The 20,927-nt window shown below is 38.5% G+C and overlaps 1 protein-coding gene across 1 annotated transcript in view; it reads right to left on the bottom strand.

Moving 5' to 3' along the window:
* Positions 1–682: 682 nt before the first annotated feature.
* The window catches only part of LOC122812122 (adhesion G protein-coupled receptor E3-like), a 328,040-nt gene continuing 307,795 nt past the window's right edge, over positions 683–20,927 (bottom strand). The window contains exon 6 of the mRNA XM_044084411.1: positions 683–1,051. Within this exon, the coding sequence (XP_043940346.1) occupies positions 773–1,051 (279 nt within the window). The 3' untranslated portion in view covers positions 683–772. The remainder of the gene's footprint in view (positions 1,052–20,927) is intronic.

Raw genomic sequence — 20,927 nt, 5'->3', positions numbered from 1 at the left:
TGTGTGTGTGTGTGTGTGTGTGTGTGTGTGTGTACAGTCATAGATTTTACTTAATGTTTTCATTTAACTCGTTGAGTGAGCTGTTCTCTAATCCATTTTTAGCCAAATCACATGCTGACACAATCAACTAGGGTATTTTGGGATGTAGGAAGAGATGACAATAGGCAGAATAATCCATGCAAACAATGGGAGATTATACATTTTCCACTCAAACATTGACTTGAGGTCAGGACTGAACCCAGGATCAGTGAGGCAGAGATCTTACCACTGAACAAGCAGTGAGATAGGCATCTTGCTACTAAGCTAGCATTCTTCTAAAATAAATCCTAAATAGCATGATTGTTTACTGACATGTGGAATTTATCACCTTAACATATATGAAGGCTGGTCAAATGTTCATTTTGATTGTCTCTGGTAAAGATGTTCTTACAATATGCAAGCAACTGTTTCCAAATTGACTTTAAAAAGAGAATAAATATGTTTACACATTTTATATTAATATTTCAGAAAATCATGTATAACCCAAAGTGTAACCCCACATAAGTTACTGTGCTATTTGTCCTTTCAAATAGCAGTAAAAAAAAGAAAGAAAAGTACCTGCAACAAAAAGACAAACTCAAAAGTCTTGATTTCATAACATATTTTTTATATAATCTTGCATCAATGACTGTACGGTCTCTTTGATATGTTGTGCCTAACTGAAACAATTCTGCAAAAGTCAGTTCATTAGCATAATCATCAAATCATAAATAAAATAAAAGACATTAAATAATTATGTTGGCTTTACAGTACAGATATAAGGAAAAGATGAGCTGGAACAAACTCCATTTTTCTGATAAGGGAAAAATCCATATACTACAAATCTAGAACTTACTATGCCAACGTGTGCCAGCAAAACAGCAAAGCTGCTTAAATGGTTACATTCACATGTCACGTGGGTTTTGTTGGTGCCTTCTTTAGAAACAAAACATCCATCTCTGGACCAGTAACTTCTGTTTGTGTCATCAGTTTTCCAAAAAACACAATTCAAAACGCCCACAGCATCTTCAGTCTGAATAAAGTCAAGGAAAGTTAGTTAGACAGTTTTATTATGCACCACAGGATTGCTTACCTGACTGAATTTGGTGAACTGTGTTCAGCACGGATCCTTAGTAGTCTGCACAAAATTGGTATGAAAAGGTTTGTATTCATTAACTGATTGTCTTGGACTTAGTGATAGAAACAAGTCAACAGAAAAGAATTAAGAGCCATAATGTCTTCATATTTGTTTAGCATGCATTACAATGCTATATTAACCATTATATTTACTACTAAAGCATATATTGCTATTTTTTTTTGTATTATCATAAACAAAATGTATATTAGAGAGAGGCATCAAGCTGAACATCATGGTGGCAGAAGGAAACATACTGGTACTGCAGAATGCATCTGACTAGGAATGTCAGTTACTGTGAAAATGTCAAATATTCCCATCTTTACATGCCTACTGCTCAGCTCAAATGGCATACGAACTGTGGCATGGTATCAGATGAAACCTTAGATGATGTCAGCAAAGCTACTACAGGTATTTATCATATAACCTGAGCGGCGTTAGGGAAACAGAGTGTACTGAAAGCTATTTTTGTTAGTTATACAAGTATGCATAATATTCATATTTGCATATTATCTCATAAAACAACCATCTAGAAAGGTCCTGCCTGTGGTCATATAGGAGTTCATGTCTTGCTGAGCAAAGGTGCTGCTGATACTGTATATGTAACCTGCACATCTTCTGAGATAATAAAGCTGCTGTGGAAAATGTTAAAAAACAATATTCTGTGCAATACATTGTGATATTGATGTAAAGAGTTTGAATATAGCTTAGTTGAACACCAGTGCTATTTGCATTTTTACATAGCATTTACAGTTTACAGTGTATTTACATTTGTTTTCATTACGCTTTCTAAAGTGATTTTTTTTCTGAAAAAAAAACGAGAATTCTAAGCAGTATATAGGCAGCTCGAAGTCTAACTTTCCAATTAGAGAACAAAACATACACAATGACAGGGTATGGGTGAGGCTTTATTTAAATAATAAAGCAACAGTTAGCCCTTCAGTTAAATATTGCTAGAAGGATTAACTAAGTATCACCCACATCCCGTTGTGATGCATTTCTCTGATACAGTCTGCTTTTAAAGACATTGAACCTTGCTTAAGCATGTTAAAAAATTTTAGCATGTGGATACAAACCCCTTCAATGGTGACAGGCTGTAAAGTGCAGATCTTGTCACACTAAACAATTTTAGTGCCATCAACCTATTCAAAAGTCTATGTAAAATCATGGAAGGAATTATAACTGAGCTTGTCCAAAATGACACAAGGGGTCTTCTTGTATTAGTTATGGAACAGTTCATATTTGTTAAAGGGCAATCTTTCCTTTTGAAGCTTATGACACTTATTTTAAGATGTAACAGCTGGATGTGATGAGCTGATGGCACACCGCTACCTTGACCTTTTGAAGAAGGCAACATTCTAAACATTCTAACATTCATAGCTAAAAAACTACAGGTTAGGCAACAGTATGCAGCAAGTCAGGATATCAGTATTATTTTCTGTCTATTACATTAGGGGTTACTGCTTGCAGACAGCTATAGTGTCCCAGGAAAGACGAGACATACCTCTCAATTGTCTAGAGTTTCACAGAATGTCCAGATTTTTGCCTTATAATGTTGGTCTGTTTTTCATAAAAATTGTGGTTTTCTGGCAATTTACTAAGGATTGAATTCACTAAATAATGGCATACATTTGAGTTTCAGACTTCATATCCTTCAGGACATGCATGCTAACACAAATCCTGTTATTCTAGCAACTTTATATACTTATAAGAGCAGTATTTCAAATCTGTCCCTTTTTGTTAGGCCCTTGCCCCCTCTATTAGTTTTAGACGTTGTTGAGATTTCTTGAGCTAAGAAGTTGAGAGGTATGGATAGACTGGCCTTGTTTTTGATCACTGAAATGGCCATAGAAGGAAAGAATAGAGAGCAGCAATAAAATCTCCAGAATCAAAGCATACCCTATCCCTCTACCATAAACAGAGCCTCTTCCTTGAGACCATTAATAAATGCAAACCCTTGATCACTCTGGCAGTTGAGCATGGAAACTCTTAGGAGACTGGTGGCTGCTTTTCCATGTCACAAATTGATAAAATAGGTTCATAGGTTTATATTAATCTAACAACCACCAGGGCCTTTATAAGCCTAGCCATGCAACCCAACCCACTTGCGTCCCTATGTATCATGGGCATTTATTAGCAGTAGGGTAGGTTAATTAGGAAGTCTCTAGAGGTTATGTGTGTGTGTGTGTGGGGGGGGGGGTACATTAGTTTGGGCATTTATATCTGTCTCTATCAGACACATGGGGCCAGACCCAAGGTGAAGTTCTGATTTCCCATTCATTGGTCAAGTTTACGATTAAATTGTGTTAGGGATGGACTCTGCTTCACATTGATGGGGAGCCTGTTCTAGAGCATGGGATCCTCTGACACACATAACTGTCTCATCCAAGTGTCTTACTTATGTCAGAAGCAAAAGTGAAATCTTTGGATCTAGTAGCATACCTCTCAACCTTGAAACATCAAAAATCTGGATAAGGCCTATGAAAAATAGGTACGAATCTGTACGCTCATTAACACATAATTTGCATACACAATTACGTAACCCCACCCACTCCAATGGAATTGTGGGATACCAACTTTCAAACGAAAAACGAAGGACCAACAGCCAAAATGTGGCACCACAGTCCCCCTGTAGCCATTCCAATGTCCCATTACCTGGCTATTTCACCCCAGTTACCATAAACACTAATGTGTGCATACTGCTTTACTTCTACAATGATTTGGATTTTATTTTTACAGACATCTGATAAACAAAGCAATACTGTCTCACAATGAAAATAGACTTGGCATTAAAACTTCTCTGTCCTTGAAACTCACATTCATTGAAGCAGCATTGAAACCCACACCACATCCAAAGAAAATTAATCTGGCCAGTGGTGGATAAAGATTACCTTTGGGCTGTTTTCATATCATTGGCCCCTTGCACACAAAACAAGAAGCATACATGTTCTTTTCTTTGATACACCTTCCTGACTTTATTAAGTTATATTCCTTGTATAATACAGCACACTTGTTAGAACACATTTTAAATTTATTGTCTGAACATTTTTCCAGTAGGCTGTATTGTAGGCAATGAAACAAAATGCATGAACCAATAATGACAAAACTGCCCAATTCAGAACATTTCCATCATAAAAGTCTACTTCCACACCAAAACTATAAACAGAATGACAGTAGTGTAAGCCATAGGCATCTTGCACAGCTTCTCGCACTTATTTTCAATTTCAGTTTTTTGGGGTGGGGGCAAAAGGTCAAAAACCAGGGACACATTTTAAACGTTGCTTGTATAATTTTGGAAAGTTGCTAGAATAAAATGTTGTGTTACCACCATGCATGTCACTAGCAAGTTGTGAACCCAGAACCCTATGCACTACAGTCAGAACATACCACTATGCTAAATTAGCAGTTTCCTGAAAAATAGGAAGACTGAAACTTAATGGCTATCATTTAGTGAATTCAGTTCTCTCTTCTCAGTTCTCACCAAAGCTCTCAACCTCTTAGCACAAAAAAACAGGACAAACAACAAAGTCAATAATGGGGGACTACAAATTCTGCTCTCACTTCTCACCATAGCTTTGAACTCTTAGCAGAAAAAATCTGGACAAAGCTCTGAAATGGTGGTGGCAAGGGACTTTAGGCTCTTTTCACCCTGTATCAACGATACTGGGTTTGAGCCCGAATACCTCTAGCCATCAAAACACTTTTACTAGGCATTTATGTTTGCCTATGGCTACAGTAATTCTTTTTCAGATGTTTTGCATACACAAACACACATGTTCTCTCTCTCCATGTGACAGACTAGAGGGATGAGCTGATCAGTTGCTTTAGGACACACAATTTCTCTCCTTGTCCAGAATAATTACTTTCTGTCTGCCTCTGCCATTTGTAATGTAGTGAATAGATATTATGGTCACAATGTGGCATCAAACACATTTTGTCTCTGCATATGGCACAGGTTCCTCATAAGGAGAGTATGAATATGTGTGATTGTGCAGCACTAATATGTATAATTTTGCATTATAGTTAAAGATAGCACTGCAGGCATTAGCAATGCAGGCATTTAACACTAAGCATTTAGCCTTATAATAACAGTTGTACATTATTAAGTTATGTAACTGCAGAAATTTAGTTTGATAATAGCAGTACTAAAGATGTGCTTGCATAAAGTTTAAGTTTCATGATGAAGAGAAAGGGGAATTGATCACATGGTTTATTTTAATAAGGTCAGTTGCTAGCAATACACAAAAACAGCAGCAATTCCACTGCTGTTTACTGTTTCTTTCCTGCAACTCATGTCAGAAAATGTGCAGTATGTCAGACTGTTCTTTTCCTAGCAGCTTTGTGCATGGTGAAGTAAATAAGAGCATTATTTGTAGCAGTTAGTATGTGACAAAAATGTGCATTATCAAAACAAATCAACAAATATGCATACATACAATTACTGGATTAAACTGAAGTTATTAATAGAAAATATTAATCTGTGTTCTTTGATCAATTTATGGTTTTTTTTTAAAGGGCAATGAACATTAGTTGGCAGACTCTTACAATTTGCACACATGAACAGCTTACGTACATGAACAGCTACAACTTCACTTGCATACTTTTTATTTCATGCAAGTTTAAACACAGATTAGACTGATATGTTTCATTTATACCTCTCAACTTCTCCTGAGAGAGCTGCCATTCCGCTTGTAATCCTCTGCCATTAATACAGTCGTTCATTTCTGCTCGCTATTGAATCTGCTGCCATTCCTTACTTGCAGTCCCCGAGAGCTGCCACTGCCATTCTGCAGTGATTCGGCCATTTGTTTCTGGTTGTATTAATACAAAATGACCGTTCATTTCTGCTTGCTGCCCAAATTGAAACTGCTGCCATTCCCGCTCGCAGCATTTGCAGCCAGCCCGGAAATGATGACGTGAGCTCCTTGAGCTCAATTCCGACTGGCTGGTAGCACTGGTGGAGCTGACGTCATCACGCATGTAATGATGTCAGCTCCGACAGTGCGAATTTGAAAAAAATAAAGCAAAAAAATCGGAAATGAAGGGGTGCCACTCGGGAATCATGGCACCCCTTCATTTGGACCCCAAAACTCGGTAAAAACTGAGTAATTCGGTATGGTTGGGAGGTATGTCTATTAGTTCTGTACAAAAGGTCCATCAGAACTGGATCTGAGGATGCTTTGTAAGCCAGACATAAATTGCTTCTCAGCAACTTGTAAGAGACCAAGTACAGAGGTAGTTTTAAGGTGATCCATATAGGAAAATGAGTTTATACCCTGGTTCTGCTGGTAAGGAGCCTTTGTGGAAATACCAGCAGTTACATATGTCTGGTCAGGTACATCTGAAGGGGGCATTACACAGAAATGATGAGTCTGATAAGGACTGAATAAAGTGATGCTCTGGCATTCTTGGACTTGGATGCTGTGCCCTTACTTATACGTTGGGCTACATAGAATGATTTTCTTACTACCTTGGCCACATTTTGGTCAAAGGCCAGATTACTGTCTACAATGTTCTCAGATCCCTGACTACTGGATCAGCTCTTAGGTGTGTCTTAACAATGGAGTAATTAGCCTGGGGGGCATTTTTCGCAAAAGGCCCTATAATGCATTTCTTTGCATGGAGTTTTAGTACGTGACTTTGGCAACAGTCATTTGTCTGTAATAGACCATCTTGTAACATGTTTGCATCATGGGGGAAGCTATGATTGCTCCCAAATTGCAGGCATCTGTGAACTTGGTCAGCCAAAGGTCCCTGACATTAGCCTTTACCTCCAAGAAGTAGATGGCAACAAGGGTATTGTATCAAATGCTTCAGCTAGGTCCAGGTAGGTGGTATGCACTGTTTTCCCCTCATCAATCGCCTTAGTGACCTTCTCAAATAAGTTCAGCAGGTTTAGTAGGTACTACCTTCCCTTGACAAAGCCTAACTGGGTTGGTTCCAGTAACTGAATGCTGCCTTTGTGTTTGTTGATCATTTCCATGATATTTTGTTTCATGATTTTGCATATACTAGTCAGATTAATAGGCCTATATTTTCTGAGACTGGTTGATAGTCCACCCTTGTGAAGTGGGATAACTATTGCAGTCCTCCATTTTCATGGAACAAAGCCTGTTTTGAGGCTATAATTGAAAAGTGACTCGATTGGCCCTGACAGGTCCTGTTTCAAGTTATTTAGGAAGCATCCTGATATATAGTCAGGGGCGGGGCCACCAAGGCTGTATTTTTGGTCTTAGTGAGTATCATTGAAACCTGCTCCCTGTTAATAGCTTGGGGGTATGCTAAATAGGTATTTCATGGGGGAAGCAGGGGGGAGTAGTGGTGAAGTTTGAGCTGAATTTGTCAACCAGCAAATTTGCTACGTCTCTCTGCTCAGTGAAGGTAGCACCACTGACCACCAGTTTGCAACACTCATGTGTGTTCCTTTGAGGTTTCAGACATAGATGTATAAGACCTAGTCATTGATTTTAGCCTGTGAGGCTATCTTTACCTCGTAATTGGCCTTGTTGAGCTTGATTAGTCCTCTTAGTTTCCTGTTAAGTTTACTTAGAGAGCTCTTATCATTTTGAGAGTAGCTTTTCCTGACTTTAGCTATGATTTTTTTCCTTTTGTTAAATACCCTAATACGGTTAGGATTCCACTACTGTGGTTTATTTTTAAAGTTTACTTGGGGCTTACTTCTAGTTGATATAGCAGCCTCTATACAGCCATTAACATGGCTGTACAGAATCTTCGTGAACAATTTCAGATGGGTTGTAGAAGAAGCTTTGTAGAAGATTTGCTGTGAACTCAGATTTGTGAGGGGCATTGAATTTCATCAAACTATCACTTAATAGGAAGTAGTTTGCTTTGGAATAGGTCCTAACTGCTATTGGGTTTGCTGGGGTTACCAAGTTCATTTTTATTTCAAAGGCGACAGCTTTGTGGTCTGACCTCACAAGTGAGGATGTGACAGTTAGGGGGAGGTTGCAGTGCTCTCCATTACTGGTAAGTGCCAAATCCAGTATGCTTGAACCTCTGGTCTGTGGGTGTGCTATCTGGTCAAGGGAATTTGTGTTAATAAAGTCCAGGAATCGATGTGCCTGTGAGTATGAGGCACTGAATGTTTCCAGTCAATAGTGGGGTAGTTCAAATCTCCCATGCTTAGAGTATTTGGTTTAATGGTAAGTTTCTCCGGTAGGTCTAGGTACAAGCTATGGGAATCTAAGGACCTACAGGGTGGCCTATAGCTTGCTAAGATATGGTATGCGACTTTGTCTATAGTGACTTGCTTGTGGATAAATTGCTTACTAAGATATGGTATGGGACTTTGTCTATGGTGATTTGCATGTGGATAAATTCCAGGGCATTGACCTGCTTACCCAACCTAGAGTGACGCTTATTGCTAATATAAATTTAGATTGTTCCACCTTTTGCCACTGTTTGTGCAGCTGATTGTCTAAATGTGTGGAAGACACTGAAGTCTTGCACTGCCAGTGTACTTTATCTAGATGTAAACCATGTCTTGATAATGGCACAAATGTCTATATTCTCCAGATTGAGGAGAGCATTTAGGGTGTAGAGTTTCTTGTTCAAGCTCTTAGCATTGAGCAGTAACACGTTTAGATTTCTTTTGGTTTTATTTCCTACATCGGTAGGTTTGTCATTTTGTCATTGCCTAAAAAAACTCTAAGGGGATGGATACATTTTTGTCAATATTCAGAAGCCTAAGGGAGACAGGTACAGATCATCCTTTGCAAAACAACATGGTTTATTAACCATGTTCTCCCATGGTAGCAGATATTGAGTTCCCCTGCAAAGACACCAGAAACTAACCCAATTATTGAAGCCAATCATCTTTTGTCCATACTGTGGCAACATCCCCGGTGAAGGTACAATGCTGCTCAGTGCAAGGCACATACCTCAAACTCACCCATGTACATCTTTATCAAACCAGTAGTTGTGGTGTAGTGACTTGAGAGCATGTGTAACTTGGCCGATCCTGGCTCCAGATAAGCAACTAACTGTTATCCTCTCCTTGTTGTATTTGGTGAGTGGAGCATCTGTGTGTTATACAGTGTAGTCCCAAATGACAAAAATCCTGGGTAATATGTTTGCTTGTTTTATGGGCATTGTTCTTGAGTCTCCACTGGGTGCAGGCATATGTGTGGTGTTTGGTGTTGCTTTTGGTTAGTGCTTTAAAGATTGCTGAGGATAGGTGTTGCCATTTATAGGTTTAGGTAGTCTTTGAAGTATGGGAAGATTGAATTTTTGTGCCTCAGTATAAGTTGGTATATGTGTGTAGTATGTATGTTCTTGATGAGCTTGTTTGCCAGATTTTTGCCTCCAATGAAATTGGGTATGTGCATCTCTCAGATACTATGTTTGTTCCTTTAATGATTAAATGGTTAATTAAATTGCTACATTGTCTCAGGATGACCATATCTACCAAGCTGGCTATGGAGACATTTAGAAATTGCATACCCATGTTGTTTGAACCTGTACTTGGGTGGATTACTGTAGTTTGTGGACTGGGTTATACAGAGGTCTCCTTGGGTAGGCTCTGACGTTTGGCACTAGACCAGGTTAGTTTGTGCTAAGATGTGATAGAAGTGCTGTTTAATATGGAGACTAGCTGCTCTAAGCTTGTCTAAATACAGTGGCTTTGTTTTAGCCACACTAAGTTATAAGTTTTAGTTCTAAGGATGGTTTCATAGATAAAAATTTATTTTCTGGGCATTATCGTCTATACAGGGCACTAAACTCTTGATGTAAAAACACCAGGAATGATTGATTGTGAGTTTAATGTTACAACAAAACAACATCAACAAACTACCGTGACAAGGCTGTTTTAAGTATTGGGGACATTTAGAATGATTTAAATGCAAAATAGCAAATAAAGCAAAAAATGAAGCAGCAGCTCTCTAGACAAAAGAGCAAAAGAATAAAATAAATCTCTTACCTACCAAGGATGTGCCAGGACCCCCCGAGTATAGTGAGGGCACCAAGTGGATGGGATCTCTAGAAAAATGAGTAGGAGACAATTTGTATTAAGGGAGGTTAAATCATGTGCAATACTGGTTTCCTGGGTGGGCACTTAGTATTATGGATATATGGAAAACAATGGGTGGGAAAGTATTTAAATAGGTTACAGAACTGACAATAGCAATGAAAGATGGGGGGGGGGGGGGGGGCTTGGAAGTCAGCTGCTACTATTATAGGTAAACAAGTTAGGGGCCCAGAACATTATGCTTTAAGAGGCAAAAATGAAGATGAAAAACTAAGAGAACTTTTTTCCAAATTGTAGACAGGATAGACTTTCTTCAAATAAGACAACTGTCAAATGGGAGGGGGGTATATTATTGCATGAGAAGTTAGGGTGGGTTGTTCAGAAAGTCATCAAGGAAAACCAGTGGATATGGTTTTTAGCAGTATAGAAACCTGATGATAAGATTATAGTGGGCAACTTTTATGGTCCTAATGAGGATGGTCCTACTCCTATTAAACAATTCTGTCAGGGTAGAGGATTACACTATCAGAACCACCAACTGATTATTATTGGAGGAGACTTTAATGTTGTTCTAGGTCCCACATTAGAAAAGATACCAATGTGAAGGATTAGGTCACCCAAGTGCAGAAGAGATCTTAGATATATAATGAAGGAGTATTAACATATGGATGTTTGGATGTTTCTATATACTAGGAAACAAGATTATGCCTTCTTAGCTCTAGCCAGTAGACCTGATTTTTTGTTGGTTAATAGGCAATATGTTCAGGGGGTTCAGGAGTCAAACATTGTTGTGAGGTGTTTGTCAGATCACTCTATGGTGACTATGCCATTTATGGGGGGGGGGGGGGTTATAGAAAAGGTTAATCAATGGCATTAGACTCTAGATCCACTTCTTTAGACGTAAGGACAGTTTTGTATTTTCTAGAGAAACATTTTGCCCCATGCAAGGCAATAAGTCAAGAGGGGGATAGTGATTCTATCTCTGGTTGGTTAAACATCAAGAGGCACTGTCTGCCAAGCTGCAGAGATCATGAAAAGGGGGAGGGTAAACTAACAATGCTGGACGATACAATAAGATGTTTTGGATAGAAGTTCAAGCAGGAAAGATGCAGGGAGAAGAATATATGGTGGAAACTTAAGCAAACCAAATAGAGTATAGACAGTCTCAATGCCAATATACTGCTGACAGATTGGAAAGGATTAGATTGTTTTACTTGGCAAAGCAGATTACGTCTTCCATGTTTCTAGCATAGATATGTAGGGAACGAGCAATAGACTTATTTGTTTCAACACAGAAAGATGATATTAGGAAGGTAACCACAAACAGCAATCAGATTATTGCTATCATGGGTAGATCATATGAGAAGAATGTAGTGGATAAGGAAGCATCCAATATGCCAGGTGAAACTAAGGAGACTAGATGGCTGTGCCTGGTCGGGGTTTTGAATTATATGATTCCATGTTTGATAGATGCATTACAGAGAAACAGAAGCAGATATTAACTCTTTAACAACAGGTACCATCTCACGGTTTGATGGGTTTACCATGTTTTTTATAAGAAACTCAAGTGAAAGCTGCGGCCAGTTTTGCTCAAGTTGTACCAACTCATTCTGCAGGAAGAAAGGTTCCCAGAAGAAATGTTTAAAGCTAAAGTCATAATGATCCCTAAACCCCATAAAGATCAGCATAAGGCTGAGAATTATAAACACATTTCATTGTTACAAAATGAGGTTAAAACATTTGTTAGGATCTTAGGGGGAAGAGTGGAGAAAATATTGCATTTAGTAATAAAAGGTGACTGTTTAGGTTTATGAAAGTTTGGTAGGGAGGACCAAACATTGTTAGACTTTGGTTAAACATACTGGATTATTGTAAGCAATGTGGTCCATGAGCAGGAGCCTTGATGATTGATTTCAACAAGACTCTTGTCTACAGTAAATGGTCATTTCTGTGGCAGATTCTTGAGCTATATGGGTTCCCCTCAAGTTTTATTGTTAAATGTAAACTCTTATATCAGCAGCCAACTACACAACTTTGAGTAAATGTCATGATTTTATTTATTTATTTATTTTATTTTTATTTTACATTTGGTGACCGGGCTAGTCTAGCTGGACAAATATCCGTTTTCAGTAGAGGCCCGGGGAGAAAAGCTCCAATTACAAGAATTACAAGAATTAAAACAATAATTAACAATAAAACATAATAAGCAACATAAAATAAGTACAAAGTTGTACATTTGTATGAATTTAACAATAAAAAAAAACAAAAAAAAGCAGAACCATAATCTTTCAGAGAAATGGTTGTTGTATGATGTTGGAGCAATGGATGGGTAATCAGAAAGCCATCCTGGTCTGGATCCTACTTCTTTGATGGGCAGATGCCTTTGCTTATAAGTTGAGTAACACAGAAGGATTTTTTTACTACCTTGGACATATGTTTGTTGAATGATGTTGTATGATGTTGTATACTTTTAAATTAAACAGAGGAACTCAACAGGGATGTCCTATACCCCTTTTACTTTTTGTTCTAACAGTTGCAGCAATTTATATATTCATAGGATCATAGGCTATAGACCACTAGGACCCCATAAATGTAGCTGTGCAACCCAAATCTGACCCACAACTTTGATTTATATAGGGGGTGATTTACTGACTGCCTCTGCCCATCAAAGAAGTAGGATCCAGACCAGGATGGCTTTCTGATTACCCATCCATTGCTCCAAATTGTGCTAAAATAGGGATAGGGAGGAACTCTGCTTCACACGGATGGGGAGCCTGCTCTAGAGAATAGGAATTCTCTAAGAAACATATCTGTCTTTCCAACATGTTCTATTGATGTTGCAAGCAAAATTTAGGTCTTTTAATCTAGTAGTTCCGATGTTGTTTGTTTTATGGATGTGCAAAAGGTTCATCAAAACAGAGTCCTGGTATGCCAAGTAAAGATCACCTTTCAGAAGTCTGTATGATACCAAGTAAAGAGATGTCATTTTGAGGCAATCAGAGCAAGACATTATGTTTACTCCCTGTATTTTTTGTAAGGAACCTTTGTGGTCATTCCATTTGCTACATGCCTCTGGTCAGGTAAATACCAAAGGTGGTATGCTCTACGATGAGGGCAGAGTACAGTAGTGTGATGACCTCTCTGGACTGAGATGCCATGCCTTTGCTTATAAGTTGAGTAACACAGAAGGATTTTTTTACTACCTTGGACATATGTTTGTTGAAGGCTTGGTTACTATTTACAAGACTTCCAGATCCCTGACTAGACAATTAACTTTTCAGGGTGTTTTATTTTTGACAGAGTTATCTGGTGTGGTAGACTTCCCAAAAGGTACTATAATGTATTTGTTGGCATTGAGTTTTAAGCCATGACTTTGGCACTGAGCATTTGTCGGTGTAAGGCCTTCCTGAAGAGTGATCTCATCTTGGAGCAATTCAATGACTGTTCCCAGTTTGCAATCATCTGCAAACTTGGTTAGCCAAAGGGCCTTGACATCCAAGATGTAAATACTAAAGAGGAGTAGGCCCAGCACAGAGTCATGGCTTCTTTGTGAAATTGGCCTCAACCAGTTCTAGCCTACTGAGTCCTATCAATGAGCTAGCTAGCTATCCAGCATATTATAATGGGGTTTATAGTTAGTTCTGTAAATTTGTTGACATTACCCAGGTGGGGTAATGTATCAAATGCTTTAGATGGATCTAGGTAGGCAGTATGCACCATTTTCCCATAATCCATTGCATTAGTGATCTTTTCGAAGAAGGCCACCAGATTCACTAAGCATGACCTTCCTTTGACAAAGCCAGACTGAGATGGATCCTGTGTTTCGAGGTCTCCTATGACCCTGTTAATAATTTCCATGATAATTCTTTCCATTGATTTTCAAATAAGACTTGTTAGACTAATGGGTCTATAGTTTCCAGGATCCCTTGAAAGTCACCCATTATGAAGGGGGATGACCACTGAAGTCTTCCATTTACATGGCACAAAGCCTGTTTTAAGACTGCAGTTAAATAATGACTCATGGGGTCCTAATAATTCATATTTTAGACTATTCAGAAGGCATTCTGGGATGTTACTGGGGCCCACTGAGGCAATGTTTTGGCTTTATTGAGTGCAGACAGTACATGCTACCTAGTTATTGTTGGAGGGGTTATGTTTGAGGGTATTTCTGATGGAATGGCTAGGGGTGAGAGGAGAGTAAAGTTGGAACTGAATTTGTCTGCTAACAGGTTTGCTATATCACCAGGCTCATTGAATATGGCACCATTAATGACCAGTTTAGCACACTGCTGGTGCTGCCCTTGAGGTTGTCGACATAGCTATTGAAAGTCTTACAGTTATCTTTCACCCTGGAGGCTATCTTAAACTCAAAGCTGGCTTTGCCTGACCTAATTAGCCCTCTTAGTTTCCTATTTACTTTGATGAGAGAGTTTCTATCTTTATGAGAATTATCCTTCCTGATTTTTGCCATAATTTTCTTCTTTTATTTTTAAATTTCCTGTTTAATTTTTGATGTCACTAGGGTGATTTGTTTCTGGAGTAGTCCTTACCTGTAGTAGATCTGGCAGCCTCTATGTATGCATTGATATGGTTGTACAGAGTTTCCAAGAGCAATTCAGCATAGGTTGCTGTGTTCTCTGGGTTTGGAAGGGCATTGAATTTTGACAAACCATCACTTAATAAAAGGTAATCTGATTTGGAATAGTTCCTAACTGTTACTGTTTTAAAGGGATTATGGAGCTGATTTTGAAGGACACAGCTTTCTGGTCAGACCTTACCAGGGAGGGTGAGACACTGGGGGAGATTTATTTATTTGTAAGCGTGAGGCCCAGTATGTTGGAGTCTGTAGTAAGTGTATTCACTATTTGGTCAAATGTGTTTGTATTTATGAAGTCTAGGAATCTCTGTGCCTGTAGATTTGAGGCTGTGCAGGATTCCCAGTCTACAGAGGGGTAATTAAAGTCTCCCATGAGTAGAGAGTTAGGCTGGATGGTAAGTATCTCCAGTAGGTCCAAGTTTGCATTGTGAGCTTATTGAGACATGGAGGGTGACTTGTAGCTGGCTAAGATATGGTACAGGATTTTATCTATGGTGATCTGCATGTGGAGGAACTCCAACACATCATCTAGTCTGAGCACCCTAGAGGTATGGCTGTTGTCGATGTATATTGAGACACCTCCTCCTTTAGCCCTTGTTTGTGCAGCTACTGGTCTAAAAGTGTGGAAGGCACTGGAACGTTCCACTGGTAGGGTAATCTCTGCCATGTTAAACCATGTCACTGCAACTGCACACATCTGTATTCTCGAACGTAAGAAGGGCTAGGAAGGTTTTGAGCAGTAACACTTTGAGGTTCAGTTGAGTTAATTGTACTGTGTTGGTAGGTTTGTTAATTTTGCATTGCCTAAAAAGGCACTAAATGGGTGGATAAAGTTTTAGCCATATTCAAAAGCCTAAAGGGGAGAGTTAACAGCCATCCCTGGCAAAGTAATGAGGTCAGCTAATCATGTCCTCCCAAAATGACAAATATTGGATCCTCTTAGCATGGCACCAGAAAGACAGTTAGTTGTTGAAATAATTACTTTTGTTCATATTGTGGCATCATCCTCAGTGATGGTAATATGCTGCTCAGTGCTGGGATCATTCCAGCCCAAGACACACAGTCTGAAAGCTCCAAAATGTCTCTCTTCATATAGTCCAGGGAGGTACAGCTCAGGTCATTTGCACTTATATGGACTATGATGGAAGCACACTGTGGCATAATAATGTTTGTGTGTGTGTGATTTGGGAGATTCTAGCTCCAGATAAGCAACTAACACTTATCTTTTCCTTGTTCAGCCTGGGTTAGGGAGGCATCAGTATATCTTACAATGGAGTCCTCTATGATTAGAGTCCTGAGAAGTGTGTTTGCTTGCCTTAGGGCTTAGTATTTGGGGCTCTTCTGAGACTGATAGTATGTGTGGTGTTATGTGTTGTTTTTACTGAGTGCCTTTGGGCTTCCTGAGGCATAGCTTTGTCAGTGAGTGGTCTAGGTGATCTTTGTTGTTCAGGAAGATTGCTACTAAATGCCTCAGCATGCATTAGTCTATGTGTGTGCTGTGTACTATGTGAGATGGGTGTTGTGCATGTGTAGTTTCGACGACCTGATGTGCACTTATATGCAATGGTTTAGCCTCCAGTGTCATTGTGTAAGTACACCTCTCACTGACTGTATCTGCTTCTTTAAGGAAGAAGTGGTTGTCAGTAAGCATGAGACAATGGCTACAGTGTCTCAAGATACCCATATCCACCAAGATGGCTACAGAGAAGTTATTGCATATCCATACTGACCAGTCCTTTGATTTCCAAGCTACAAGGTGGTGGTGTATTGGGGTTAGAAGGCTATTAAGGGTGCTTTGTTGGAGCAGGTTATACTAAATAGTACTAAATTCTACTATCCTTCATGTTTGTACAATACTGATTTCTACTAAATATGTAGGTTTTGTCTCTTGTGTCCCTATTAGCTGGTTTAAGCTTGTTGGCACAGAAGATAGTTGCAGTACATTTCCTCTTTGCAGGGTACAGTTTTATGGACTTTTATATGAGAAAATTTGCTTTTTAGGTGTTTGTTATTGTATAAGGCACTGCTAAGCCATGCAAATACACAAAATTTATAGAAGCACAGAAATGTATTTGGAGGAATACTTTAAAAGACTTCCAAATTGGAAATGAATTTCAGCCATTTAACCTAACAACATGGTTTGCAGATGTCTGCATTATTTGGCTTAGTAACCTGGTGGAGCCAGTCTACATAGGGTTGCATGAGTTAGAAAGACTAACAGATTGCACTGGATTAAACATTTACAGAAAATGAACCTATATTTGTTTGATCATCATGAGCTGAGGCAAACTCACACAGCTCTGCAGATGAGCTACCTGGCAATCTTGCTCTTTAGATTAACTTATAGGGCAGAGAAACACAACATGCTACCAATTTTTCAGAAGATATGGGACAATATTTGTAAATATAAGAAGTTGAAGCTCCCTTTCTTAGTAAAGTACGGGTGGAATAAATGTGCATATTAAAATTAGGGTTAGAGTAGAGGTTAGGTATGTGGATTTAGTGTGTGTGTGTGTGTGTGTGTGTGTGTGCAATGATTATCTGAGCTGCCTTGTGTAGTGGTTATGGGAAAAGTATTTTTAAGTTAAGATGCAGGTTAAGAGTAAAGGCATGGCTAGAGTTAGCAGGTATCACTAATGTGGAGCAGGGGGACTTGTATATACAGATATGAAGCTATGTAAAAAACATCTAAACCCTCAAAAGTTACATGAAAGATATCAAATGAAGATAACTGTCAAAAAATTTGCCTTGGAGCATTCTAATTAAAAAAAATGGAGGGAGGCAAGCCCCAAAATACCCATGTTAAATAAAATTATCAATTCCAAGATTGCACAAAAAAGTCATATTCACCATCTCTGGTATTACATGGATCGTATACAAATAAAACGTATAACCCCCAAACAGTCCATTTGCAAAAATATATATATTTTTTTAATTTTCATGCCCCAAGGTTTTGTCTTATGTATGCAAATAATGCCATCAATGTTTTTTTTTCTGATTATTTAAGTCAACATTTTTCAGGTTGACATTTGTGAATTTAGCTATTTTAGGATATATATATATATATATATATATATATATATATATATATATATATATATATATATATATATATATATATATATATATATATATATATATAGTAAGTTCAAAGATGACACAGGATGTGTATAAAAACAAAGGTTTATTTCTTCCCAAAGTTTCCTGAAAATCAAAGTATAGGCCACCTTCTTTCAATTTCAAAAACAGAAGCATGTACTGCCCTCTTGGCTTTCAGCCAAAAAAAAACTAAGCAGTGCCTTATAGAGTTCTTCACCTCATAAAGTCTGGTGCTGCCCATCCAGCAAATAGGCAGCCTTAGGACTTTCCAAACTGTAGGTTTCTCGCAGACCCAACTTATACCTCTTATAAACTCCACAGGTTAACCACATCTGGGTTCTAATACTCCATGCTTTCAGAATCCTTCAGCTGGTCCTCCAAATGAGGAACTGACTTACTGTTGATAAGCTTCCAAATTACCCCATCTTTATCTATGACCTTCTCACCTAGGTAATACAAAGTATTTCTGACTAAAGCTCTGTGTGACTAGTACCACAACTTACACTGCAGTGATACTATGGTACATTGCACATTTTTGAAATTCAGTCTACACTGTTAAAGAAATAGTTCATATTTGCTAAAGTCAGCATATTATAATGATCCCCTCCACTGCAAAACCAGAGATTTTGAATTCAAAATGATAGCTTGCGAGCCCTGGGCCCTGAACAACCTATGAGCATTTCTGTTGGCTAACCCCGGGCTTTCATATATTGTCTACTGAAAAGGTAGGGGGAAAATGCCCAATGGCACAACTTTGCATTGCTATCAGTTTGTCTACCTAACCATTGGTAAAGAGGCATGATCTGTTGCAAAGCTAAAATGTATGCCTAACAACTAGTATATCAAGGCATATAAAGCCTGATTTATTGCTAGAAACTCTTTCAATAACTGAGCATCAACTTTCTGCACTGCTTAGCTTTCTGCTGATATAGCACACTATGGGCTCCTCACCATTAAAGTCTTCAGATGGCAATGCTCCAAACCCATCTCTGATGTGTTTGTGTATAAGGTAAAATCTTAAGTAAAATAATGTGCGACTGGCATTGGTTCAGAAGACAGGATCCTTTTTAGGTCACTAAATGATGTATCAATCTCAAGAGATCGTTGCACCTAGATAAGAGCTTTTACCACTTTGAAAGTTGTCAAATGGATGGAATTAGTAGCAAAATTGCACAAACTATTTGTAATATTCACCTGCCCCTTATTAAAGTATACAAGAAGGATTTTATGGCCTGTATCCTTCCTAACTGTGGTCTTACCACCCATGTTCATATAGGATTCCCTAAGTTGTGCATTCTACCACACCCAATTTGCTGTCCTTAGTACTTACAGTCTACATAGATTTATAAATTCATAGATTGTTACTAGGCTAATGACCCAGGGGGCCTTTCTAAGCTTAGTCAAGTTTTTCCAAAAGAATAGTGATGTCCTGTAGCCAAACTGGACAAGCCCATTTGCTATCACTCAATATGTAACCTTAGGCCCCACATCATGGTACTTGGGAAAGTATTCCAGAAACAATTCTCCTTGTACTTAGAACAAAACTGACACCTGCCTAATAACTAGCACAGCTTTGACCCTATACATGCTATGTCAAGGACCAAATTATGACAATAAACTATGTCATCACTTGCATGGACACAACAGTAAGCACGCAAGATTACTATGTCTTGACTTAACAGTATCTGGCTCTGTCCACTATGTGTTGTTCCTATAAAAGTTGAGGCCTATTGGGCTTAGCTTTTCCTATAGAAAAAACAGATGTCTAGTTACCTTCTTGGCATGTGCATAGGATCAAGCAGCATGATGACACAGCACTGCCCAAAGGTACTATATATAATGCTACATATCACCACAGTTTTGAGCACTATCGTAAAACGATGTGGAAGCCCTGTAGAGGCTTACTCTTTGTTTTAAATATACAGACAATTTTATTTTTCTTTACCTACCAGGAATGCAATCTAAATTTCAAATCTTTCTGAATAAGTGAGATGGCTGACTAAAATTCAGTGGGATGGTCTTAAATGCTAGCAAACTGAAATCATGCCACTAAAATCCTTGAATTTGACACAGCCTCATTGCTAACTCTCTTCAAGTCAGGAATTCTAAACATGAGAATGTTTACAGCTTTAAGTATCCAGGCTTCTAATTAAATCAGATAATGAATTTATCTGACTTCATATCATACATAATTTATAAAACTTGTAACTGTCTGGGACTGCTTGTTATTTAAGTCATTGTCTCAAACCAAAAAGTTACGGCCATGATATATGCTACTTATATTTTAATTTTATTTTAATTTTATTTTAAATTTTTGGTAGCATAGCCCTCTCCTCTCTGCTTCATGCAAGTTTTATTTTTTTACAGTCTTAAGGTTTTATTTATAAATCTGTAGCAGTTATCCACAGGTTGCCCATCACTGCACACTGCTACCAAGACTAAGGTGAATGTCACTGTAAGATAAACTTGAAAGCATGGTTTGGCCCAGCACAGCCTGCACTTTAGAAAGTGAGACTCCCAGTCCTCTAAATGAAAGTCATTATCAGCATATGTGTTGTAGCATATCAGGAGGGAGGCTTCTGTGTTTCATCTATGAGCCTTTGAAAGGTGGCTGGGGCTCAGTTTAGGTCACATGGTAAAACTGTGTATTCAGCAATCCGTCAAGGATCAAAAGGATATCATTTCCTTTGACAGTGGGCAATAATATCTACCAGTATACCATTATCAAGTCCAGTATTGTCAACTCCCTAGCTGTTCCCCAGGTTTTCTATCTACTCATCACTTTGTGGTGTCTAGCCCTTGACAATAAAATGCAGGACTAGAACTACTTAGGAACTGCTCAACAACCATACTTTTCTGGGAACTGTCCACCAGACTATGACTGGGGCAGATCCCCCCCCCCCAAATGCCCCAATACCTGAATACAATGGTCTATTACACAAATGCTTTAGACACAGACTATGCAGGATCAAGATGGTCATCCTTGGTTTTCAATGAACATTTCAGGTTCAGGGAAGTAAAAGAAGCGCAGGATGTACCCTCAAAGGTGGGAGCTGTTAGCGCACATCCTACAGTCCTCACACTTTCCT

The sequence above is a fragment of the Protopterus annectens genome, chromosome 9.part0 (genome assembly GCF_019279795.1).
Source record: "Protopterus annectens isolate FY-2018-M chromosome 9.part0, PAN1.0, whole genome shotgun sequence".
Taxonomy (NCBI): domain Eukaryota; kingdom Metazoa; phylum Chordata; order Ceratodontiformes; family Protopteridae; genus Protopterus; species Protopterus annectens.
This window is presented reverse-complemented; position numbering and strand designations above follow the sequence as displayed.